At 40.5% G+C, this 23407-nt stretch overlaps 1 protein-coding gene across 2 annotated transcripts in view; it reads left to right on the forward strand.

Annotated features, from left to right (window-relative positions):
- abca5 (ATP-binding cassette, sub-family A (ABC1), member 5) overlaps positions 1-22566 on the forward strand; it is a 25369-nt gene extending 2803 nt beyond the window's left edge. Inside the window, exons 2-38 of one of the 2 annotated variants that reach the window (XM_047378172.1) lie at positions 708-874; positions 2588-2780; positions 2892-3065; positions 3265-3362; positions 3666-3892; positions 3964-4105; positions 4375-4563; positions 4718-4865; positions 6551-6728; positions 9226-9284; positions 9415-9701; positions 10139-10258; positions 10541-10679; positions 12267-12357; positions 12837-12976; positions 13053-13172; positions 13261-13462; positions 14137-14303; positions 14390-14517; positions 14618-14755; positions 14836-14949; positions 15963-16133; positions 16212-16325; positions 16455-16592; positions 17334-17402; positions 17490-17581; positions 17707-17830; positions 17982-18099; positions 18206-18297; positions 18768-18943; positions 19212-19287; positions 19380-19474; positions 19808-19927; positions 20013-20165; positions 20505-20584; positions 20672-20727; positions 20914-22566. In XM_047378172.1, the coding sequence (XP_047234128.1) occupies positions 708-874; positions 2588-2780; positions 2892-3065; positions 3265-3362; positions 3666-3892; positions 3964-4105; positions 4375-4563; positions 4718-4865; positions 6551-6728; positions 9226-9284; positions 9415-9701; positions 10139-10258; positions 10541-10679; positions 12267-12357; positions 12837-12976; positions 13053-13172; positions 13261-13462; positions 14137-14303; positions 14390-14517; positions 14618-14755; positions 14836-14949; positions 15963-16133; positions 16212-16325; positions 16455-16592; positions 17334-17402; positions 17490-17581; positions 17707-17830; positions 17982-18099; positions 18206-18297; positions 18768-18943; positions 19212-19287; positions 19380-19474; positions 19808-19927; positions 20013-20165; positions 20505-20584; positions 20672-20727; positions 20914-21054 (5036 nt within the window). In that variant the 3' untranslated portion in view covers positions 21055-22566. The other variant, XM_047378171.1, reaches the window with a different exon arrangement.
- The last annotated feature ends 841 nt before the right edge of the window (positions 22567-23407 follow it).

The following is a 23407-nucleotide window of genomic DNA, read 5'->3' on the forward strand; positions in this document are numbered from 1 at the left end:
GTGATAAACAATACAAAAAGTCATAAAAACCCTAACAATTAGTGTGTTGCTACAGAGGTTTAAATGTGTTATATTTAATTGTGTTTAACTCACGTTCATCTGACAGGTAAACATTTTATTTATAAAAAAAACTTACATTTGGTTCTATACAATGGTAAGCTACTGAGTTCCACAAGGTTCTGTGCTTGGACCAATAGTATTTATTTGACATATGCATTTGTTTTGGAATTCATTATTCTGCATCTAACTGATATAAGGAAAGCGTTTTCTCACCAATGAGCTCAAAGCACTCCTAGTACAAACAGAATCCTTCCATTGCCCCACTTGCAGCACACAGTCTGCCTATCAAGTGTAATATTTGAAGGAACAGGGTTTCCCTAAAGAACAGCAAAGTCTCAGATTTGTTTCCATTTCTGCAGCCAGAGTGCAGAAGTGTCAGTGTCTTTCCTGGTGACCAGATATTTGGCACCATTATATTAAGAAACACAGAAGGGAGGTTATTTCAGTTGGATCCAGGAAATCATGTTTTCTTTCTTAGTGCTTCCTTCCTTGGAAAAAAACATGAAGAAACGAATAAGAGGTCCCATCCTCTGAATCTCTACTGCTTCCTTTACACAAATCCAGAAAAGTTACTGATGATACAGTTTCTCGGTGCTGATGCTTGTGGTTGAGCTTTTATAATATATTCATTTATGTTGTTGTGGCAGCTGAGGCCAGCCTTAGCAGCACATCCCGTCCGAACGTCATCCAGATGAGGAATGCTGGCAGTATGCAGCTGGTTTTTAGAAGAGATGCCGGAGTTTGGCCCCAAACACGAAGCCTTCTCTACAAGAATCTGCTCATCAAATGGAGGACCAAGCAGCAGAGCCTCCAGGTATTTAATTTTCTGTTCTCTATTATATAGAGTTTTCTCCTTATTCTATGGCTAATGTGGAAGAGAGTAAATGATTTATTTAAATCTGCATGTTTAGGATGACAGCATTGTTCTAACTGGTAGGAAATGAAGGTAGCATGATCCAGGATAAAATCTTTATGTTAACAGGGTTTTAACATTTAATTATCCTTTAAATCATCAAAGTGTATCAGTATATGCCTCTAAATGTCAGACCCCTCCCAATAATTCAGCTCTGTCATCTTTTGTTTGTTTTACTGCAGAGTTACATTCTGCTACTTTCCACACTGCCAGCACACCATTGTCTTATTAATTGCCTTGATTTCTATGCTTTTCCAGCCGCAGCTACACTTAATGAACCTTTTGAAGATTTTTTTTTAACATTGCTTTGCTGCAGCATCAAAATCCCAACTCTTAATAAAGTAGAATGAAAACATGTTTGTGGCTCCCTCAGGTTTCCAGTTCCTCTTTGTTTGGCCATACATTTTTAATTTGGCTTTAAGTTGCACTGATGTATTTTTAATGGCTTTGCACCAGAATGCATTGTTATTATTGACCAGATAGATTAAATCATCATACATTAATGGTAAAATTGTAAATGGTCTGATCTTATATAGCGCCTTTCCAGTCATACTGACCAATCAGTGCACTTTACACTAGAACTACATTTACCCAATCAGACTCAGAAATGTGCACCCATTCATACAGCGATATGCAGATCAGTAGGCAACTCGAGTTTAAGTGCCTTGCCCAGGGGCACATCTACAAGCAACAGGAGGAAGCCATAATAGACCCTACAACTTTAGGATTTCAAGACGAATACTCTTACCACAGAGTATCCACCATTACGCCAGTGCATATCTGTTTATTTCAGTGGGTTCCACAACAGATTTCCAATACTGACAATGAATATTCAGTTCTTTTCTGCTCTTTCTGTTTGCAATGAATTTTCCTCATTTGTATTTCTAATAAAACTATAGTATATCAGTCCTGCAGTCTGTATATGGGCCCAGTTGCAAATTGGCATTTTATTTTCCTGAAATGTGAGGCTTGAGGTTTGAGTTACTTCTCATCTGAGTATTAGAAAGAATATTGTAAGAAAAATGATTAGGGATCTGCCATTAACTTTTAAAAAGGAAATAAAACCTATGATTGGGCCAGTCTCTCTAGCTTATCTCAAAGAAACAGCAGGAAATAATAAATAAATAGAATTCAGTGTGGTTATTTTTGTGCTTTATAGGCAGGAACTGGCTTCAGTAATAGCATCCAGTGTTATAGATCCATAAGACAAGGTGCCCTGAAGTGTAGCTGTATCAGTCAGTTCTGCCATGTAATTGTAATCACTCTCTTTATATTAACACATTGTTTGGATTTCCTGGTTACAAAAACCTTTCTTTGGTTGTGTTCAGTTTTTCATCCTTTAACACCATGGATTTCTATGCAGTTGGAAGTTCTTTATATTTATGGCCTAATTCTTTTGTAAAAAGTATCAATGATTAGACCCAATTTCTTTAGATTAGGGTCTGGGTAAGCAGCAACCTTAAATGGAACTTTTTAAATCTAAGCGATTTTCTTTATCAGAAGAGTCTTTAAGCAAATATTGTATGCTTTGTGGAAAAATGCAAAAAGTTTTTTTTTTCATTGATTAGATTAACAGGAGGTTGTGTCTGTGTGTGTGTCTGTCTATGTGTTCAGGAACTGATCCTCCCTCTGCTGCTCCTGGGTCTCCTTATTCTCATCAGCACATTGAACCCTCATGTTTATTATGGAGGCATCCACACAGTGGATCTGGAGAATGACAACTTCTTCCAGAACATCAAAGGCCTGGGCTACACACCCATCACTAACATCACCAGTCACATCATGGAGGATGTGGCCCATTTAATAAGTAAGTCATAGTTTAATGTAACATTTCCACGTGTTCATCTGCATTCAACAGAGGCCAGAAGATACAGTGGTGGTGTCAGTCCGTTGTAGTTTTTACTTTTTGGGTTCGCAGGTGTGCAGGATCGTCTGGAGATGTTTACCAGCGAGGAGGATCTGGAGAACGCCAGCCTGTACGAACCGTCCAGCTACATTGGAGTGGTGTTCTTAGACAGCGCCGCCACGTCTTACAGACTGCGCTTTCCACACAACAAGCTGCCCCTCCCCAGTGACTACACAGAGTCCATTGGTAAAAAACTGATCAGCCATTATTTTATCTCATCCTAGGGTGGGCATACAATGTAAAAATACTTTTATTTCAGACCACTCAGAAAAAAAGGGAAATATGTGCTATTACACGAGTATAAAAAGCTCTTTTTAAGTGTCATCCTTGTTTCGAAGAGACTATTTTTTTGTCTGAAGTCTGTTCTTTGTTTCTTTCCTTCTAGCCAGCTGTTACAGCAGCTTGTTGAAATGCCGAGCTGCAAATTATTGGCTCTCTGGTTTCACCCGCCTCCAGTCCCTAATTGATGCAGCTATTATTCAGGTGAGATGTGCTGGACATCATCGTCTTCCAGCGATAATCTGAATTTACTATAATGTAGGATCACAATAAACTGCATGCATTCTTTTTACCATCGCTTTTATCTGTGTGCCACATTGCCTAAGGAAGCATATTTTTCTCTTTGTTTAAAAAAAAAAAAAAAAACAACAGGTCATTTTTATTCTAGAGCATGTCTATAAAATGTATATAAAGCTATATTTCATGTACACATTTTAATTAACCCTAAAAAGCATTTTCTAGCCCAGTTTCACTTCACACTCCTTGTGGTCCGTGTTTTGTTTGTAGATGCAGACCAAACGGATGGTGTGGAACGAGATGGATTTGAAGGTGGTAATGATGGGCCAGCCAGGCTCCGTGGAGGTGCACAAGTTTCCCCATGCCCTTATCTCCATCTACCTGGTACTGGCCTTCACACCCTTCGTCACGTTCCTCATAGTCAACGTGGCAGCTGAGAAGGAACATCGCCTGAAAGACATCATGACCATGATGGGGCTGTATGACACAGCCTTCTGGTGAGGCACCAGTTTGTATGTTCTTGATGTAGAATAATCTAACAAGTCTAAGTTTTTGTGCTCGCCAACAGGTTATCATGGGGCCTTCTGTATGCTGCTCTGGTGACTGCCATGTCGATCCTGATGGCCGTCATCGCCACATACACCGCACTCTTCCCTAACAGTGACTTCTTTGTCATCTTTTTCCTCATCTTCCTCTATGGAATATCATCTGTGAGTCATCTGCATAGAGTGTTATTTCAACATAGAACCAATTTATTGGAATCAAGAGGGAAATTAAGAGAAAATTACTGTATTTTGTGGTGCTTTTCAAAGCTGTCATATTACGCAGGGGTGTCAAACTCCAGTCCTCAAGGGCTGGTGTCCTGCAACTTTTGATGCGTCCTTGGTCCAACACACCCCGATGGATTGGAGTTTAACACCCATGTATTACAATTCCATCCACTGTCAGATGTAGAGCTTAATTATTTTCTCTTTCTCAGATCTTTTTTTCCTTCATGTTGACTCCATTATTTAAAAAGCCAAAGTTTGCCAGCACTGTGGGCTCCATGCTGACGGTGGTGTTCGGCTGCATGTCGTTGTTCACTGTCCTGATGCGAGACTTCCCACAGCCACTGGTTTGGCTTCTCTGCCTGCTCTCTCCCAGTGCATTCTCAATTGGGATTGCACAGGTTAACCATACACTTCATCACAATCCCATTTAACTACACACATTATCTCTGTCAATGCCAAGACCCTATGTATTTGTTAATTAATTCAATGTTTCTTCAAAGGACATTAATGCATTAAGTTAGGCTGGAATTCAAATCTGTTTGCATCCATTAGGTGGTTTACCTGGAAGCACAGGGAGATGGTGCTGTGTTTTCCTCCTTGACCAATGGACCTCATCCGCTCTATGTTCCTCTGCTCATGCTGATTCTGGACTGCATTCTTTACCTTCTGTTGGCTATCTACTTAGACCAGGTGCTGCCTGGTGAGTAAAAAAAAACCAAATACATTTTTTCTTAGCATTTTTTTATCTTCTCTTACACAATGTGTGGACAAAGGAAACGTATTAGGAGCTGTGTCCCTGGACTTGCATCAGGCTGTTAATCACTCAGAGTGGTTTACAAAACCTTTGAACTATAACCTGTTAAGCAGCCCTTTAAAATGGATAACATCTTATCTGTTCTGTTTTCCTTGGTGTATTTGGATAAGTCGCCATCACAAAGTGCTGTGAAGAAAACCAATAAGATAACTATTAAAATTAAGTGCCATGCATAGATAAAATAACGTAAAAAAACACACACAATAAAAAAGTAAAAACTTTACCGAAAGCCTGGAGTATGATTTCTTTATCATGCCTGTACTATGGGAGATCCAAAAGGATCAATACTGGGACCATTCATTATGTACATTAACTGTTGTGCACTAGTTTGTGATGATGTTGACATAATATTTTATGCAGACTGCAAACTCATATATCTTATGTTATCACATAGAATGAACAAATTGTCTGTTTAGCCTAAATTTTATGCATCAAATTGAACATTGAGAAGACTTTTGCAGTGTATGTTGCAAGGACGTATTTTCCCATTTTGTGTTAAAGGTCACAATATTCACACCCTCGTATTTAAGACTAATTTTAGCTCTAATTCTTGGATTCAACAGGAATCTAATGAGAAAGAATAATTTATTAAAATTAAAGGCTTTTCAAAAACATCAGGAATTGTGTTAGAGATGAAGCTTTTGTGGTGTTTTTGATTAAAATAATATTGTATTGGATTTGTTGTTTCATGTTCTGCAGGTCTCGGACAACTTTTACACATAAATAAAAAATGTTCATGTTCTATGGATTTATATATTGGTGGTAGGGGTTCGTCTTATAACCGGCGGGTTACCGGTTCGAAGCCCTGCTCTGTCTGTCCAGTTGTTGTGTCCTTGGACAAGACACTTCACCTGCCTTGCCTGGGGATGGTGGTCAGAGGGCTGGGCGGCGCCGATTGTATGACTTCCGTCAGTATGCCCCAGGGCAGCTGTAGCTACCCCTGTCAGTGTATGAATGGGAGATTGTGCTCTCAAATATAAATGAAAATTTAGAGCATTGCAGTTCCTTTAGTTTTTCACATTTTAAAACCAAAATAAAAAACTTCCCCAACAGTTTAGACAAAGTAGATAAGATCGGTCTCACATGTAAGTATCGCCCAATCGCTAATCACCCAAATAAAGGAAATCCTGGCCGATCCGTGTACCCTTACTGAATACGTATGTAAATAAGAAAATTAAGTGCGGAAAAATGTTTGAGTTTCCCGACATCTTTGCCCATTTCCCTTTATGAAATGCACTAATCAGAAATTTTCATTTACAAGAAGTACTTGACAACTATAAAAGCTTTTTGAAGATAATTTATTTTAAATATTGGAATGTCCAGAATGTTATCAAAACTGTTGGAAAAATCTTGAGATCTGAGTAATGAAGTATGAAATTTTCAAATGGATAACAGCTTATTTTATATTTATATTTTATTCATTTTTTGTTTTTTCTTTCTTAAGGTTTGCAGTTGCAAAGTATCCAACAGCTGAATCTGGAGCCGCCTGTCTCTTCTTTTATGAGATTATTGTTCCTGTACATGGACTTAAATAAATAAACTCAAAGCAATATTCTTTGTCTGATGTGCAGGTGAGTTTGGGATTAAGAGGTCCATGCTGTACTTCCTGAAGCCATCTTATTGGTCCAAACACAGAAAGCGCTACGTTGAAGTGAGCTCAGTGTATGAAGCCGAGGCGAACGGCGCTCCTGGTGGAGATGAGTGTGTCGAGCCTGTTTCTCCGGAGTTCAGAGGGAAAGAAGCAATCCGGTAAAATTCCACGCCTGCTTAAGAAAGTTTTTTACACTAAACATTTGTTTGTTTTAATGTGGAAAAAATACACGAGGAACAGGGTAAATTATCTCCAATGGGTCATCTGGGTAGCAAATTGAGCTAAAAAAACATGTGGAGGCAGATTTGAAAGCCCTGAATAATACAGGTCCTTCTCAAAATATTAGCATATTGTGATAAAGTTCATTATTTTCCATAATGTCATGATGAAAATTTAATATTCATATATTTTAGATTCATTGCACACTAACTGAAATATTTCAGGTCTTTTATTGTCTTAATACGGATGATTTTGGCATACAGCTCATGAAAACCCAAAATTCCTATCTCACAAAATTAGCATATCATTAAAAGGGTCTCTAAACGAGCTATGAACCTAATCATCTGAATCAACGAGTTAACTCTAAACACCTGCAAACGATTCCTGAGGCCTTTAAAACTCCCAGCCTGGTTCATCACTCAAAACCCCAATCATGGGTAAGACTGCCGACCTGACTGCTGTCCAGAAGGCCACTATTGACACCCTCAAGCAAGAGGGTAAGACACAGAAAGAAATTTCTGAACGAATAGGCTGTTCCCAGAGTGCTGTATCAAGGCACCTCAGTGGGAAGTCTGTGGGAAGGAAAAAGTGTGGCAGAAAACGCTGCACAACGAGAAGAGGTGACCGGACCCTGAGGAAGATTGTGGAGAAGGACCGATTCCAGACCTTGGGGGACCTGCAGAAGCAGTGAACTGAGTCTGGAGTAGAAACATCCAGAGCCACCGTGCACAGGCGTGTGCAGGAAATGGGCTACAGGTGCCGCATTCCCCAGGTCAAGCCACTTTTGAACCAGAAACAGCGGCAGAAGCGCCTGACCTGGGCTACAGAGAAGCAGCACTGGACTGTTGCTCAGTGGTCCAAAGTACTTTTTTCGGATGAAAGCAAATTCTGCATGTCATTCGGAAATCAAGGTGCCAGAGTCTGGAGGAAGACTGGGGAGAAGGAAATGCCAAAATGCCAGAAGTCCAGTGTCAAGTACCCACAGTCAGTGATGGTCTGGGGTGCCGTGTCAGCTGCTGGTGTTGGTCCACTGTGTTTTATCAAGGGCAGGGTCAATGCAGCTAGCTATCAGGAGATTTTGGAGCACTTCATGCTTCCATCTGCTGAAAAGCTTTATGGAGATGAAGATTTCATTTTTCAGCACGACCTGGCACCTGCTCACAGTGCCAAAACCACTGGTAAATGGTTTACTGACCATGGTATCACTGTGCTCAATTGGCCTGCCAACTCTCCTGACCTGAACCCCATAGAGAATCTGTGGGATATTGTGAAGAGAACGTTGAGAGACTCAAGACCCAACACTCTGGATGAGCTAAAGGCCGCTATCGAAGCATCCTGAGCCTCCATAAGACCTCAGCAGTGCCACAGGCTGATTGCCTCCATGCCACGCCGCATTGAAGCAGTCATTTCTGCAAAAGGATTCCCGACCAAGTATTGAGTGCATAACTGTACATGATTATTTGAAGGTTGACGTTTTTTGTATTAAAAACACTTTTCTTTTATTGGTCGGATGAAATATGCTAATTTTGTGAGATAGAAATTTTGGGTTTTCATGAGCTGTATGCCAAAATCATCCGTATTAAGACAATAAAAGACCTGAAATATTTCAGTTAGTGTGCAATGAATCTAAAATATATGAATGTTAAATTTTCATCATGACATAATGGAAAATAATGAACTTTATCACAATATGCTAATATTTTGAGAAGGACCTGTAATAAGAACACAAACAGATCCTGCTCTTTCTATCACACTCAACTCATCTCAGCATCAAAACATCAGATTCTTCATTTTTTGCTCATTTTAGTCATTATCTGTGAGATATAATGGAGTGAATCCTTACTGGTTCCACAGAAAAAGGTTAAGTAGCAGCTAACCGAATCCTTTAAAAAACTGGAGATTTTTCACCTTGCTGACTTTAAGTATAGACACATGTGGGAAGAAAATACCAAAAAAGTAAATACATTAACGCCAATCTTAAAGAAATGCTTGTTGCTGTTTTTTTATTATTATGTTCGTTTTTATCATTTATGGTTGTTTTTTTTTTCTAATTTTCAGTGTAGTTTGTGAAGACATTCAGAGGATTGTTTGTTAAATTCACTAAACTCTGAGCTACAAATCATTTAGGCATAGAAATGCTCTTAAACCTGAGGAATTCATCAGGGTTTTGCCGACATATAACTCACGACTTACCAAGCAACCAATTTAAAATCAAAATTTCAGCTATTTGCAAAAACAACTGAAGAACTCAGAAAATTGACCAGTTGATAAGAATGACGAGTGCAACAAGATATCCAGACATGGTGGTTGTATAAGACCCTTTGCACAGGGAAAGCAGTCTTTAAAAAGAAGCTGTCTTCTGATGCTGCTTCTCTATTTGCAGCTTTCTTCTCAGTTTTATTTTTCTTCAACCATCACTTGTTCTGTCTCTGACAGCATCAGCAACATCCGGAAAGTGTACAAAGACAAGGAGAACACAGTGGAGGCTCTGAGTGGTGAGCACAAAGAGCTTAGTGTGCAGCATTGGTGTTAGTGTGCAGTCATCACAAGGTTTTACCTTAGAATGGGTTGATTTGCGACTGGTATCACTGAAGCTCTGCTCCTTTATTTCCAACTGCCCCTCAGGCCTGACGTTTGACATCTATGAGGGTCATATCACAGCTCTGCTGGGACACAGCGGCGCTGGGAAGTCCACTTTGATGAATATCCTGTGCGGCATCTGCCCGCCCACCAATGGCTCGGCAAAAATATACGGCTCCCCTGTGGCGGAGATCGCAGAGGGCTCAGAGATGAAGCAGCTGGTGGGAATCTGCCCTCAATTCAACATCATCTTTGATGTTCTGACTGTGGAGGAGCACCTCAGGATATTTGCTGCCATCAAAGGGATCCCACCTGCAGACATTAACGCTGAGGTACCGGGTTGATCAAGATGTTACTTTAATCACTCTGAGCCACGACAAATTTCTGGATGTCTTTTACTCACTTCGTCCATTGGTTATTTATTTTATTTCTGAATATTATCTTTTTGAATGAACTATTTTCATTAGAACCTTCTGGCAGTTTATAAAAACAGAAAGATACTTTTTTTTTTTTTTTCCTCCATGTGATCATTTTTGATTGTTGGTCCTAAATTTAATTTATTCATTTTACCATTTTGGACACCAATTCTATTTCCTGTTTAAAAAAAGTGTAATTGCTTTAGTGTCCTCCTTCTGATTATATCTGGCCAAAAACAATTCCTGAATATGGAAAATCCATATTGCAAAGTTTTTAAAGAACAATTCTCAGGCGCATTTTAGGTTGCAACAACAGGAAGTTTTAATTGTAATCTTTTTGCCTTGTCTGACAGGTTACCAGAGTGCTGAAGGACCTGGATTTGGAGAAAATTATGACGGCTCAGGCTAAGAATCTGAGTGGAGGCCAGAAGAGGAAACTTTCAGTGGGCATCGCCATCCTCGGAGATCCTAAGGTTTCAGGATTGTTTGAGCTTCATGTATGCTGTTAAACCCAAATAGACATAAGGCTTGTTTTTAAACAGCCTCAGAAAGATCAGCTGTTTACTAGAAAACCTAAAACCTACAATTAAAAAATTCTAATAAAATTTTGAATATAAAAATAGCTTTGTATGAAGGGAAACCTTCTGCTTTTATTGAACAATTACTGACTTTGGCCCTTATTTTCAGTAAAATGAATATGAGTTCTATGCTCTTTCTTGTAAGTTGTCTCCACTCTCCTTGCTTGTTTGTGTTAGATTCTGCTCCTGGATGAACCCACAGCAGGGATGGACCCCTGCTCCAGACACCAGGTCTGGTCTCTGCTAAAGAGCCGGCAGGCGGGCCGAGTCATTGTGCTCAGCACACACTACATGGATGAGGCGGACATCCTCGCTGGTGAGAACTCTCCCTGTTAGTTCTGTATGAAGAGCCACAGTCCATCTAACCAGCAGACAGGAAGTAATGCAATTGGCGGTTGCAGCTGAAGTAAATTATCCAAAACGTTTTGGCACACTGCTATCTTAAACCTACCCTGTATTTGAGAAAAGGCGTTTATCTTGTCCGCCGGCTTGTGTTTGTCTTTGATCAATAAAACTTTTTCAAAATCTATTCATAAAATTCACAGACAGAAATATTGCAGAGCACCACACAAAGCAAAGAAATAAACTAGTTTATTCCAGTTAAGCAACACTGTCAATTTTAACATGTTTTAATGTAGTTTAAGTCATAGCCATTTGACTAAATTGTCGTTTAGTTTTAGTCACAAATTAGTAATTTAGTAATTTATAGTCATTTTAGTTTAGTCGACTAAACATTACTGCATTTTGAAAATAGTCATAGACGAATGTCTTTTTTTACAGGCCTTCTACACATTTTAATAAAATCATTCTTTTACGATTGGGTGAAATTTTTATTCAAGGGTGGAACTGGATTAAAGATACTTTTTCAGACATATAATAACTTTATTTGTTAGAAATTTACTTTGATTTGCTTTTTCGGTTATGTTTGAAAAAATGATTAATAGGATGTTTATGATTAGGTTTTATTGGTTAATTTTCCAGCTCATCTCACCGTTCCACACAACAAAATTCAGCCCTGATTGAATTTCAACTTCCTCTTGACATAATGTTTTCTAATTATCATCAGCAGATACAAACTTCAGTCAGTTTCATCATAGTTTAGTCAGTGTTGTTGGGGGGGGGGGGGGGTTGCTGGTGCAAACTATGACAACAGTTTTATATTGATGAAGTACGGCGATATAGAAGAGAAACCACCAACACCACCGTCACTACCAGCTTTATAGCAAAGCAATGTTTAAAGCCTGGTCTTTAACGTAGACAGGGTGTATGCCTTTGGGAACTTCACTCACAGATCAAAAGTTCTGCATCAGTATTACAAGGACTTGCTGCACAAAATATGGAAATTTTACAATTTCATGATTTTCCTTCCTAAATGACAGAGCAGTGAAAATGGCAAATGCTAAACAGAAAGAGGTCAAATCTGGGTTTAGTTGTCTGCTAGCTAGTTTGTTCTACTCAGGGGGACAGAAAGAAAAGGGACAAGTAGAAGGTAAAAACTGAGACCAGGATGTGATCATGATTGTTCATAATCATCCGCCTGATCTCCTCCCCTGAATGAACACTGGTTCCTCTGCCTGAAGACAGTGATTTTAGCGCATCTGTTTACAATGTCTTTACCTGATGAGATTCAGAAAATAAATGATCAGATCTCCAGATCATTTCCTTTCTCACCATAAGAGGCCTCCTTAACAAGTGTCTTGTCTATTGGCATCAAATTTCAGCTGATGGTTAAAGATCCAGAGATCTTAAGACTTCACTAACTAGACATCCATACTATGAAAAGCACTGGCTTTGTGTTATTTCACATAAGTCATTTCTTAATGGCTTTTTCTAATAGACTATAATAATCTTAAGTAAATGTGTTAATCTGGCCTTAAATTACAGATTTTCTGTTCGGTTCTAGATCGTAAAGCTGTGATCTCTCAGGGACACCTGAAGTGCGTCGGGTCTTCTCTGTATCTTAAGATCAAGTGTGGCGTTGGATATCATCTCAGGTAAGTCAGACCTTAATCAGTCCTTTATTATAAAGAGACTGGCACAGTATATCAACATGAGGACCTTCATAAAGAGCTGCATGGTGGTGCAGTTAAATCACTGAGACCCTCACAGTAAAAAGGTCCTGGGTTTGAATGCCAGCCAGGACCTATTTAGCATGGAGGTAGCAGGTCTCCCTGTGCATGCCTGTGTTCTACCTGGGTACTCCGGCTTTCTCCCACATTCCCACATGTTGGATTAAATGGGTACACGGATCGGCCAGGAGTGTGCGTACATGGTTGGTTTACTGGTGTGTCTCTGTGTTGCCATGTGATGTTCTTATGACCTGTCCTAGTTGTACCCACCCTTTATCCTATGACCCTCATGAATTAATGAGCCTTCATAAGAACACATAAAATAATTCAGTTGTTTTTGAATGTTCTCAGTAGGCCGCCCAGAACACCTGAAAAAGAAACCTGTGCATGTTTTCTTCCTGCAGGATGTCGATCAGTGAGGGATGTGATGCAGAAAAAGTTGCATCGTTGATGAAGCAGTACGTTCCCAAAGCAAAGCTGTCCCAACAGAACAAAGCAGAGCTGACTTTCACTCTGCCCTTTGAGAGCATGAACACGTTTCCAGGTCGGATTAAATTTCCTGCGTATGTTTCTAACTCTGCTCGGCTCTTTAATCAACAACCCTGATCTGTCCTTCGCAGGCTTGTTCTCAGAGCTCGACTGTCAGACGCAGTTGGGGATAATTAACTACGGTGTTTCTATGACTACGCTGGAAGATGTTTTTCTGCGTTTGGAGTCAGAAGCTGAAGTGGATCAAGCTGGTTAGTGTGTTACCAAAACTGAAATTCTTAAAATCTGAGTGCTCACTCTGAGCAAAATTGGATTTGTTGCGTGATTTAATTCCTTCAGACTACAGCGTGTTTAACCAAGAGCAGGCAGAGGACGAATGCGACAACGCCTCTCTGGACGACACGGATCAGCGCCTCCTCACCTTCTCAGACAGCAAGTCTGATGTGGTGTCCGGTCACACTCTGTGGCGACAGCAGTTCAGCACCGTGGCCTGGCTGCACATGCTCAACATGCGCAGGGAGTGGAAGGCCTTCGTTTACACGTGAGTCTGATGAGGCAGGACAAACGATCCAGATTCAGAATCCGACTGAAATGTTCCAGAACATTGCTCAGCATGGATCATTTTGCCTCATTACAAGTCAATATCTTTTTTGGTTAAAGGAAGATAAGTAAGCTAAATATAAAAATTAAGGCTACATTTAGCTTTGGTTCTTCTAAAGATGGGGTTCCTTTTTGTATAATGTCCATAATCCAAGTGTTCCTGTGTAGCCTGTACTGCATGTCTTCCCCCTTTCTCCACCCTACATCCTTGTCTGCCTACTTTTGGAAAGAAATTAAATAAAGGGCAGTGGTGTAACACATAAAATCTTTTAAAAAAGAAAATAGTGTTGACAAATGTTTATATTTCCTGAATTGATCTTACCTATCCTAGTTCATCGCTGTAGAATCTGCCATAATTTCATTATAAACCTGGATTTAAACTTCAACAATGATCCAAACAGGACAGAGATCTCGGATCCTTTGAGTCTGGGAGATCTTTGGCATCAAAGTTATATAGGAACTGTGAATTAAAGTCTTTGTTGAATAACTAAAAGTGAGCTTTTGCCATCCCAATGCAATGACAACATGAGAACGAACATTAGGCCACCAATAGCCAGCCTTTTTTCTTTTAAGAATGGATAGAATGGGTCAGAGTCATCTTCTCTTGTGTTTCAGTCTGGTCCTGTTCCTGCTGTTTGTTTCTGCGGTTCTCGTTGTGTCGCTGGTGACAGGAAAAATCCAGAATCACTCACAGGAACGCCAGTTTCTGCCTATTTACCTTCTGAAAAGGAACGAAGTGCCTCACAAATATGCCACGAGCCTCCTGGTGAAGAACTCATCTGGTGAGCAAACTGGAGGATAAAAAGATTTCTCCAAAAAAAATTCCAGCTGTTGGATAACAGACTTTTTTTTTTTCTTGCACCAACAGACTCAGAAATTTCCGACTTTATCCACAACCTGGAATCACAGGATATCAAAGTGGAACTGATGGAACAGACGGACTACATGGCTGCAGCTCCGCACAGCGCTGCCATAAATGTGACACGGTCCACCAAGGTCTCTAGAGCTTCGATCTGATTATTTGAAGGGCAGCTCATTTCAGGACTGTTGTTTTCTCTGAGAACTCTAACTATGCTTTGTTTGCTGTGTCTGACAGGGTTTTAGCTTCAGCGTCGCTTTTAACAGCACCAATGTTCACTCCTTGCCCATGGTCGTCAATATTCTGAGCAACGCCCTCCTCAGAGGTCTGAATGGAACGGGGCAGATCCGAACCTGGACCAAACCGTTTGATTATGTGAGTCTCCAACAGAGTCAGAACCACATTTGCAGTCTGTGATTTAAAGAGATTTCTATTTAAATTGTTTCATTCCGCAGCAAATCCCGGATGCAACGTCTTACGCTCTGGTCTATATAGAGGCCATCATGCTGGGAATGCTGGCTGCTGGAATGCCGGCATATTTCGCAATGGATCACACCCGAGATCGTGAGGTAATCACTCACATCCTGCTGTTTTTATAGTTTAAATGATATTTTTTCAACAGAAATTCATCATCATCATGTTGGAAGAAAACATTATCAAAGTACAATAAAAAACACATTTAAATATTCAATTCAATTCAGTTTTATTTATATAGCGCCAATTCACAACACATGTTGTCTCAAGGCACTTCACAACAGTCAGGTTCATACATTCCAATTAATTCTAAATATAATTTATTCAGCACACGGTTAAGTTCAGTTTCAGGCATAGATGGCTGTGGTTTAAACCACCAATAAGTTGGCTCATCTTCTCAGACCAAAGAGTTTGTGTTTTACTGTAACTTTATACCTGCATACACACAGTCCCTGTTTTGATGCCACCTAAACATAGCAGAGAGGACTCCCAGCTATCACTAAAGTCTGCTGTTGGTTAACATCAGGTTTCTCCTTCAGTTACAGCGGTGATTTAAGAAAGAGTGTTGGACCAAACCATAGCTTCCACACTGAACTTAATTATTCACCTGAAACAACGTCATGCTCACTGGTAAACATCACTGGTACTGTCGAAAAATCCAAACAAGGCCCAAATGAATCAGTGTTCCCAGTAGCAGACGTGTGACCACACACCGTTACTGTGTGTAGAGGAAGTTGTCCGTTCATCAGCGATTCCCCAACAGGTATGCTTCATTGGTCCAGTTAGAACTTGAAACGGACTGAAATAAAACCATCAAATGTTGACAAAGTCTTATTCAAAGATTCCTTCACAACATTAATCTTTCCCTAAGGGGTTCTATTGTTGGATAATAATTTGATTAATTTACAAAATGAAAACAAATCTCTGGTCAGTTCTATACTGGCCACTTTTTGAAGTGCTAAAACGTATTTAAAATAAAATGTAATTATTGTAAGAATATTCTTTGTTCACTGTTAAAAGCCGGAGTCACTCAGTACTGCCCCCTGCTGCTACAGTAACACTTGCTGAAGCCTTGAATCTAGTAGTTTTCTTTTTTCTTTTTACTCAGATAAAGTGTCGTTCAACGCTGCGGATCTCTGGCCTGTTGCCATCAGCCTACTGGAGCGGCCAGGCGGCCGTGGACATCCCCTTATACTACCTCATCCTGTCTTTCATGAGCCTCATCCTGTTCTCCTTCCACTCTGAAAACCTGCCGACAACCAGCAACCTCACAGCTGTGGTCTGTGCTGCTGTTTCAAACACAAACAGATCCACTCTGAGGCAGGATGATTATTAACCTTCACGTCTTCTCTCTCAGGTCCTCTGCACGGTTGGCTTCGGCCCAGCCATGATCCTCTTCACGTATGTTGTTTCTTTTGGATTCACACGAGTGCAGAGCAACAGGGACTTCTTCTCTTTCATCTCCATGATGGTGAGACAAAGATAATAGAATCTTTGGATGCTTCGCTGTGATTCATTAAAGCTTCAGCTTCTTATTCCTGCTGTTGCAGTTTAATGTGTATGCTGGTAGTTATCATGAAATAAATGGCTTCTGCTTCAGGTGTGTGTGGTGTCGGCCTCCATCGTTCAGTTGTCGCTTGTGAATGACAACCCTGAGCTTACAAGAACTCTGCATAATGCCTTATGTCTCTTCAACCCCCTGTATCCTCTGATGGGTTGCCTCAACTGCATCACCAAGGTGGGAGTGGAGAGCAACATGGCTCCTGTTCTCTACTGACTGCTTAGGTTAAAATATTGTCAAGATCAGTATTTTTTGACGCTTTCATTAATATCTTCATCATAATACATTATAAAATAGTCCTATAAACGCCATCTGAAAGCACAGAATGAAAGGCAAGTCTCCACAGTATTACTGGGTTTAATTTTGTGTGTTTATGTTCCTGTTATATTCCATTACTACTTCTGCTTGGCTAAGACTCGTGTATACCCGTTTAGGCTCTGAAACACTGACTACCTCACTTAAGGGATTTGTTTAACTCAGGAACTGTGTTAATGTTGCTAAAATCGATTTTCTTAAAAGATCCATTTGCTTGGGCCTAAAATGAACCTCTGGATGCATAAAGCATAAAGTGAACATTTCCGTGTGTAAAAAGGCGATCGTGATAAATACAAATATTTCAACAAGGCAAATGAATGAGGAGCTAAGAGAAAGCTATTAGAATAAGGAAATTAACCTCATATCTATCAGGGTTGAACTGCATTTGAGGTCATTTTAGTCCAGGATCCCAGTGGAGTTCTAAACCAGCTCTGCAGCTTTTCCCTTTTTCTGATTTCTTGTTCTATTACAGTAAATCCACAGGGCGACAGAAGACAGAAAGTTTTGATGTAGAAGCAAGAAATCTTACATTTTAAACAAAACAAATACCCTGCTTTAGTTTTTGCCACCTCTTAGATGACAGGTCTGTTTTTCTTTTTTCAGGCAACATTCTTTCCTGTTCTGTACGAGGAGAACTTCTTGTGGAAAAGTCTGCTCATTTCTGTTGTAGCTGTAAGTTTTTCCTTTTTTCTCCAACATTTATGAACAACACCGAGGAGGATTTTTCTTTCATCAGAATGTGTGTGTGTTTGTTCTCAGCCTTATCTGCAGTGCATCCTTCTGCTTTTCCTGCTCCGATGGCTGGAGATCCGATACGGAGGAAGGGCGATGAAGAACGATCAGTTCTGCAGGTGATGATCATATTACAAGGACGATCTCAGCACAATAATTGAATATAGAACTGTAATGGATCATAAGGAATATAAGAGAGAGAAACCTGATGTTAAAGATGCTGTTCACTCCTGAACTCTGGCAGGATCTCAACCAAGTCAAAGCCCAAACTGGAGCGGATCCCAGAGGACGGTCTGAATGAAGATGAGGACGTTCAGATGGAGAAGGCCAGAGTGAAGGAGGCGCTCACTTGTCAGGCTTGTGAGGAGGTGATGAAATATCAAAACAAGAGCTGATTTAGGAGACCAAACAGAAAGATTAAAAAATTTCTGACCTAAAAGCTTCACTTTGTTATTCATCTTTTACCTTCTCCAACTGGTTGGCAAAACGTTTCACAAATTCATCATTTTCTTTTTCCAGAAACCTGTTGTGGTTGTTAGTAACCTGAGGAAGCGGTACCGAGGCAGGAACGAAAGCTTTTCTTTCACCAAGAAGACTAAAGTAGCAACAAAGAACATTTCTTTCTGTGTTCGCAAAGGTACGTTCAGTGTTTTTGTCACAAGCACAACCTCTGTGTGCAAAATACTGACTATGGTCAGCTCCAGGCTGCGTTTCAGAGAGAAATAACATGCTGTTTTCTTCAGGGGAGGTTCTCGGACTGTTGGGTCCCAACGGAGCAGGAAAGAGCACGGTCATGCACATGCTTTCAGGTGACACTGACCCCACAGCAGGCCAGGTATACAACAGGTTTCCTTTAAGGTTTTAAACCATTCTGTTTGAGGTCGCAAATAGGAACTCTGAAATCAGAAAAAATAATAATACGACAGCCGCTTAGGAGCACATCTGTCTCCACTACAACATTGGAAAGGACTTAATATCATATTTTGATTTGGGGTTCCTCTGCAATGTCTGGAAAGCTCTAGAACAACATTTAATAATTTTTCAGGATTTCCAGACTTAATTCCTTGTTTCTGTCCATCTGTCTGTCCTCCATCTTTAAATTGACAAACTTGTGAGCATCTGTATTTATATTTGCTGCTAACTTTGTTAATCTGAGTGTGAAAAATGATCCAAATGGACACAAATAATGTTTAGAAACCTTGGAAGGAAGTAATTAATTTTTTGTTTTCAGTCTGCTGGAGGGAAAGGCGTAAAGCGTAAAGAAGTAAAAGGAAGTAAATGTTAAATCTTCTCCTTTGGGTCCAGATCCTGATGGGAGACTACAGCACTGAGTTCCATCCGGTGGAAAATCCTCTGGAACACGTCGGCTACTGTCCCCAGGTCAACCCTCTGTGGCCCCGGATCACTCTGCAGGAACATCTGGAGGTCTACGCTGCCATCAAAGGTCTGAAGGGGCACGAGGTCCCGAGCATCATAAAACGGTGAGTCTTCAGCTCCTTTATGAACCTCTTGGACCAAAACATTGAAACCTGCAACAGCCCCGAAAACCTTAAAGGTGGAACTAGACTCAAACTCATTGAAAATTTAAAAACTTTAAAATCCGGAGAAAAAGTAAAACAAATAAATGAATCAGATTTTTTGTCTTTTGTTAACTCATTTGACCTCTAAGGTTGGGAGTCTTTTTAAACATAGTTTTAACTGTAACATTAAAGACAGTTTGAAAACTGCTTCATGATTGTTTTTTTTCAGAGTGTCGAATGCGTTGGAGCTGAAAGAACATCTAAATAAACAGGCCAAGTGTCTGTCTGCAGGACTAAAACGGAAGGTCAGAACAACCTTAAATGGTCATTAATGTCCGTTCTGTTTCTTAAAGTGAGTGTCAGTCGTCACCAGCAGCATTTAACTGTGCGGTTACAGCTGTGCTTCGCTCTGAGTATGATCGGGAATCCTCAGATTGTCTTGCTGGATGAGCCGTCGTCAGGAATGGATCCCAAGTCTAAGCAGAGGATGTGGTGAGACTCAAACATTCCTTGGCTTTATGTGAGAAATTTACTGAAGCAGAGTGTTTAATGTGGAGGTCAGTCAGGGAAACAAAGGTCCAGTTCTACAGTTCTTCCAGCATTTCTCTATGCAAAGCGACGCAGCTGGCTGTGTTAAGGAACCGAACAACACACCATGAGCTGAGCAGTTCAAGGTTGGAAACATTCAGCTAAATGACTTTAACTGATTCCTTTCGGGCACTGATGTGAACTGAGGTTTGGGGTGTAAGAATATTCAGCAACTCTGTCCTGATCAGAACCCAGATGCAACCGACTGTCTGAGGAAAACATTTAGTCTTTCTGCAGGCGGGCCATGCGTGCTGCGTTCAGGAACCGCCAGCGCGGCGCCGTGCTCACCACCCACTACATGGAGGAGGCCGAGGCCGTGTGTGACCGGGTTGCCATCATAATTTCTGGCCAGCTCAGGTTCTTTTCTTCCTTGGGAATCTTTGAAAGAAATCAGATTTTTGGATTACAAGTTCATGCAGCTTAATCACCTCTCTCCCATCAGATGCATCGGCTCCATCCAACACCTGAAAGCAAAATACGGTCGGGGCTACAGTCTGGAGGTGAAATTGAGGGAGGAGCTGACAGGACTCCAGCAGGTGGCGCTGCTGCACAAGGAGATCCTCCGAATCTTTCCCCACGCTGTCCGACAGGAGAGGTGGGATCACATTAGAGTACCAACGTTCTCTTACAGTATGTCAGTAGAGCTGCTTTCTTTGCAGCTGATTTTAGGAGGATAAATGACTCTTTGCTTTCCTGCTGTCATCTTTTTGGATAGGATTCTGTTCTTACTAGCTAAACAACTTAAAAAGCCTTTTAAGATTCCTGCTGGGGGAGGACAGAGAATATCTGATGCCAACAGGAAACTGCCTCAGAAAGCAGTTTCTTGTTGGCAAGAACAACCTGCTACCCTGAGTTACTGTTAACCTTATTTGTTGTTAAAATATGTTTTAATATATTTTCTGATTTACAAATGTCACTGCGGCCTTCTCTGCAGCTTCACCACTATGATGGTTTATAAGATCCCCATGGAGGACGTCAAGTCGCTGGCCCATTCTTTCTCCCAGTTAGAGAGCGGTGAGTTTCACTAAAAAGCAAACAAAAAGATGCGTTAACATCCGGAACAACATTCGTGTCATTTCTGATTGGTTTCTTTGCTCTCAGCCAAACAAACCTTCAACTTTGAGGACTACAACTTCTCCCAGTCAACACTGGAGCAGGTAGGTGGAGAAACAAGACATGGTTCACCTGAATGTGTCACACTGAGCATTTTACGCTTGAGATATTTCAGTCTTATTTCCCTTTGGTTGGAACTATAAGTGTTATTTTGTTTTTGTCCACCAATCACTGAGAAGTGCAGTAAAACATTTCCCTCCTTCATGATGTATCACCTTTATATTTCTCAGGTGTTCCTGGAGTTTGCCAAGGAGCAGGAAAATGACGAGGATGAGGTGGGACCCCTTAGCACGACCTTCCAGTGGCAGCGCCTGCGGCAAGACGGCTCCGTCTCCGTCAACCATGCAGACAGCATCGTGCACCAGCTCTGAACTCACGCGAGATCGAGCGCTTGCTACGCGCTCTCTGAAAGTCTCTAAGGGCCGGCGGACTGGGCGTGGCTGCACAGCGTGGACGTGTGCATGTGTTTAATCTTCGTCCACCTTTGCTCCGTGTTCTCGTAATCACACCTACCCAGGTCCTTCCTCGGCATGCTAAAGCCACATTTCCTTCTCTTCCTCCTGACATCTTTGTTCTTCACAGGGATTTATTTTCTTGGGATAAATTCAGATATTTTGGATCTCTGGTCAGGTGGCCTGTTGGATCGTATCTTTACATGTTTTTATTTGCTGCGTTTGTGAAAATGAAAACTTAGATTAATCTGTGATCGAACCAAAGCAGCACATCTCTGAAACCTTTAGCACCTCATCACAGACATTACTGCTGCAACCTTACTGAATTCACCCGGAGGGGCGCTGCAGCTCCATCAGCATCCTGACTACGCAGGTCAAAGTGAGACTAAAGGGAACGTCGTTGAATACCCACACCAGTACATGTAGCACAGCGCCCTCTACCCTCAGGCTTGAAACACTGCAGCTGATGGAGTGGGTCTTTTTGTTATGAGTGGATGTTTTACCTGAGAGAAGCATTTTTAACTCTCTGACAACTCTTAGGAGTTCCTCACTTCCCGGTTCATCACTTTGGTGCCAATTTTCTTTACACAGATGTTTGATTTCTTCAGCTTTGCTCCTGTCTATGTTGGTAATGCTGTAAATACTGACTCTGTGTCACTGCAGATGTTTCTGCAGGAACTTGTACTCATACAAGCAGGTGCATCATCGGTGCAATACCTATCAAGAAATTGTAATTTATTTATGGCATTCAGGGGAAAGATCAGCAGGTTAAAGGGAGATTCCTTTTTGAACGGCAGATTCTTGTCAGGTAAACCATCCGTTTCTGTTTGTCAGTGTTGTTCCTTCTCATCTCCAACAGAATGAGTTTTTTTTAATTATTATTGGGTTATTTCACTCAATCAGAAACAACAGACACTACAGATGAAATTTGGTTTATCAAGTTGGACTTTTCACATTTTAAATGTTCCTCACAGGAAACTGTTTCCTCAGACAGTCAAACACTGAGGCTGCCTTCACTTTAACGTGTATTATTTGATGTTTTCATTCATCTCATTGTTATTATGAGATTAATGTGTTTGTTTAAAATGTGGCCTACCAGAAATCATCCATCCTCATTGCACTTCTCCTGCTGCTCCCAGGCCAGCAGCAGCAACACTACAGGAAGACCAAAATGTTTTCTCTTCTGTGGGAAGTGGAGCAGATTTCTTTTTTTTTTTAGGTGTTGGTATATTTACACTGTTTCTGGGAAAGTTTATAATTTTTGTTTTAAAATATGCAATCTTTGTAAATTCTCTGTCGACTGACTTTCTTATTTAAAGGGTGTGGTTTGTCCGTGTTGTGTTTGCTCTCATGTCGTCTCTGTGTCGGTGATGAATTTTGTGGTCTCTATTTAACCTTTTTAGGAATAATAAATGTTTGAAATAAAAATTATGTTATTGGTTTTTATTTGATGGCAGTACTTTTTTGTAATAATTTAAACAGAAATAGAAACCTGTTTTCAGACTCCTAACTTTGTTGTTAAGGGACATTTGTCAAGTGTTAATCTCAGACCAATTTTATTTTAACTAAAGTTTGTAAGACCATATATAAGGAAGGGTCAGTTTAAGGAAATATGTAAATATCGGTATTGTTAAATTTTGCATTTTTAAATAAAAAGACATTCATTTGATGTTTCAGCTGCTGAATGTGAAGGCTGGAACTGGACAGATGAATGCTTTCATCTATGTTTTGCTACCATCTAGTGAATTATGGTCAAATCCAAAAAGCTACCTGGGGGGGAGAGAGAGCAGGGGTTTTTGCACTGTTTTAACGATCCAAAGTCCAGAACTCCAGCAGCTTGAAATGTTGTGGTGGGACTTTAAGAGAGCTGTCCAGAAACAAATGTTTGCGAACCTCGATGAACTGAAGGAACACCGGTAAGAAGAGTAGGACAAAATGTCTCCACCAGTGAGACAGGAAACCACTGCTGAGACCTATTGCTGCTAAAGTAGGTTTTACAAGCTGTGGGATCATGTGGTGCACTACGTTTTGGAGATACAGGTTTTCTATTTAGGCTTCAGCTGTGTTGAATAAATAAAGCCTGTATGGAATTTGATGTGTGTTTTTCTTTTGAGATTAATTTTGGAAATCAAATGAACCTGATGAAGACCTAATCATTACTTTCTGACTGATAAAAACCTGAATAAGGTGTGCTTTATTTCCCTTTTGACCGTATGGCTTTTAATATTTTATTATTATGTTTGTGTTTGTATGCTTCTTTACTTAATGTCCC

This window comes from Girardinichthys multiradiatus, chromosome 10, assembly GCF_021462225.1.
Source record: "Girardinichthys multiradiatus isolate DD_20200921_A chromosome 10, DD_fGirMul_XY1, whole genome shotgun sequence".
NCBI classification, from domain to species: Eukaryota; Metazoa; Chordata; class Actinopteri; order Cyprinodontiformes; family Goodeidae; genus Girardinichthys; species Girardinichthys multiradiatus.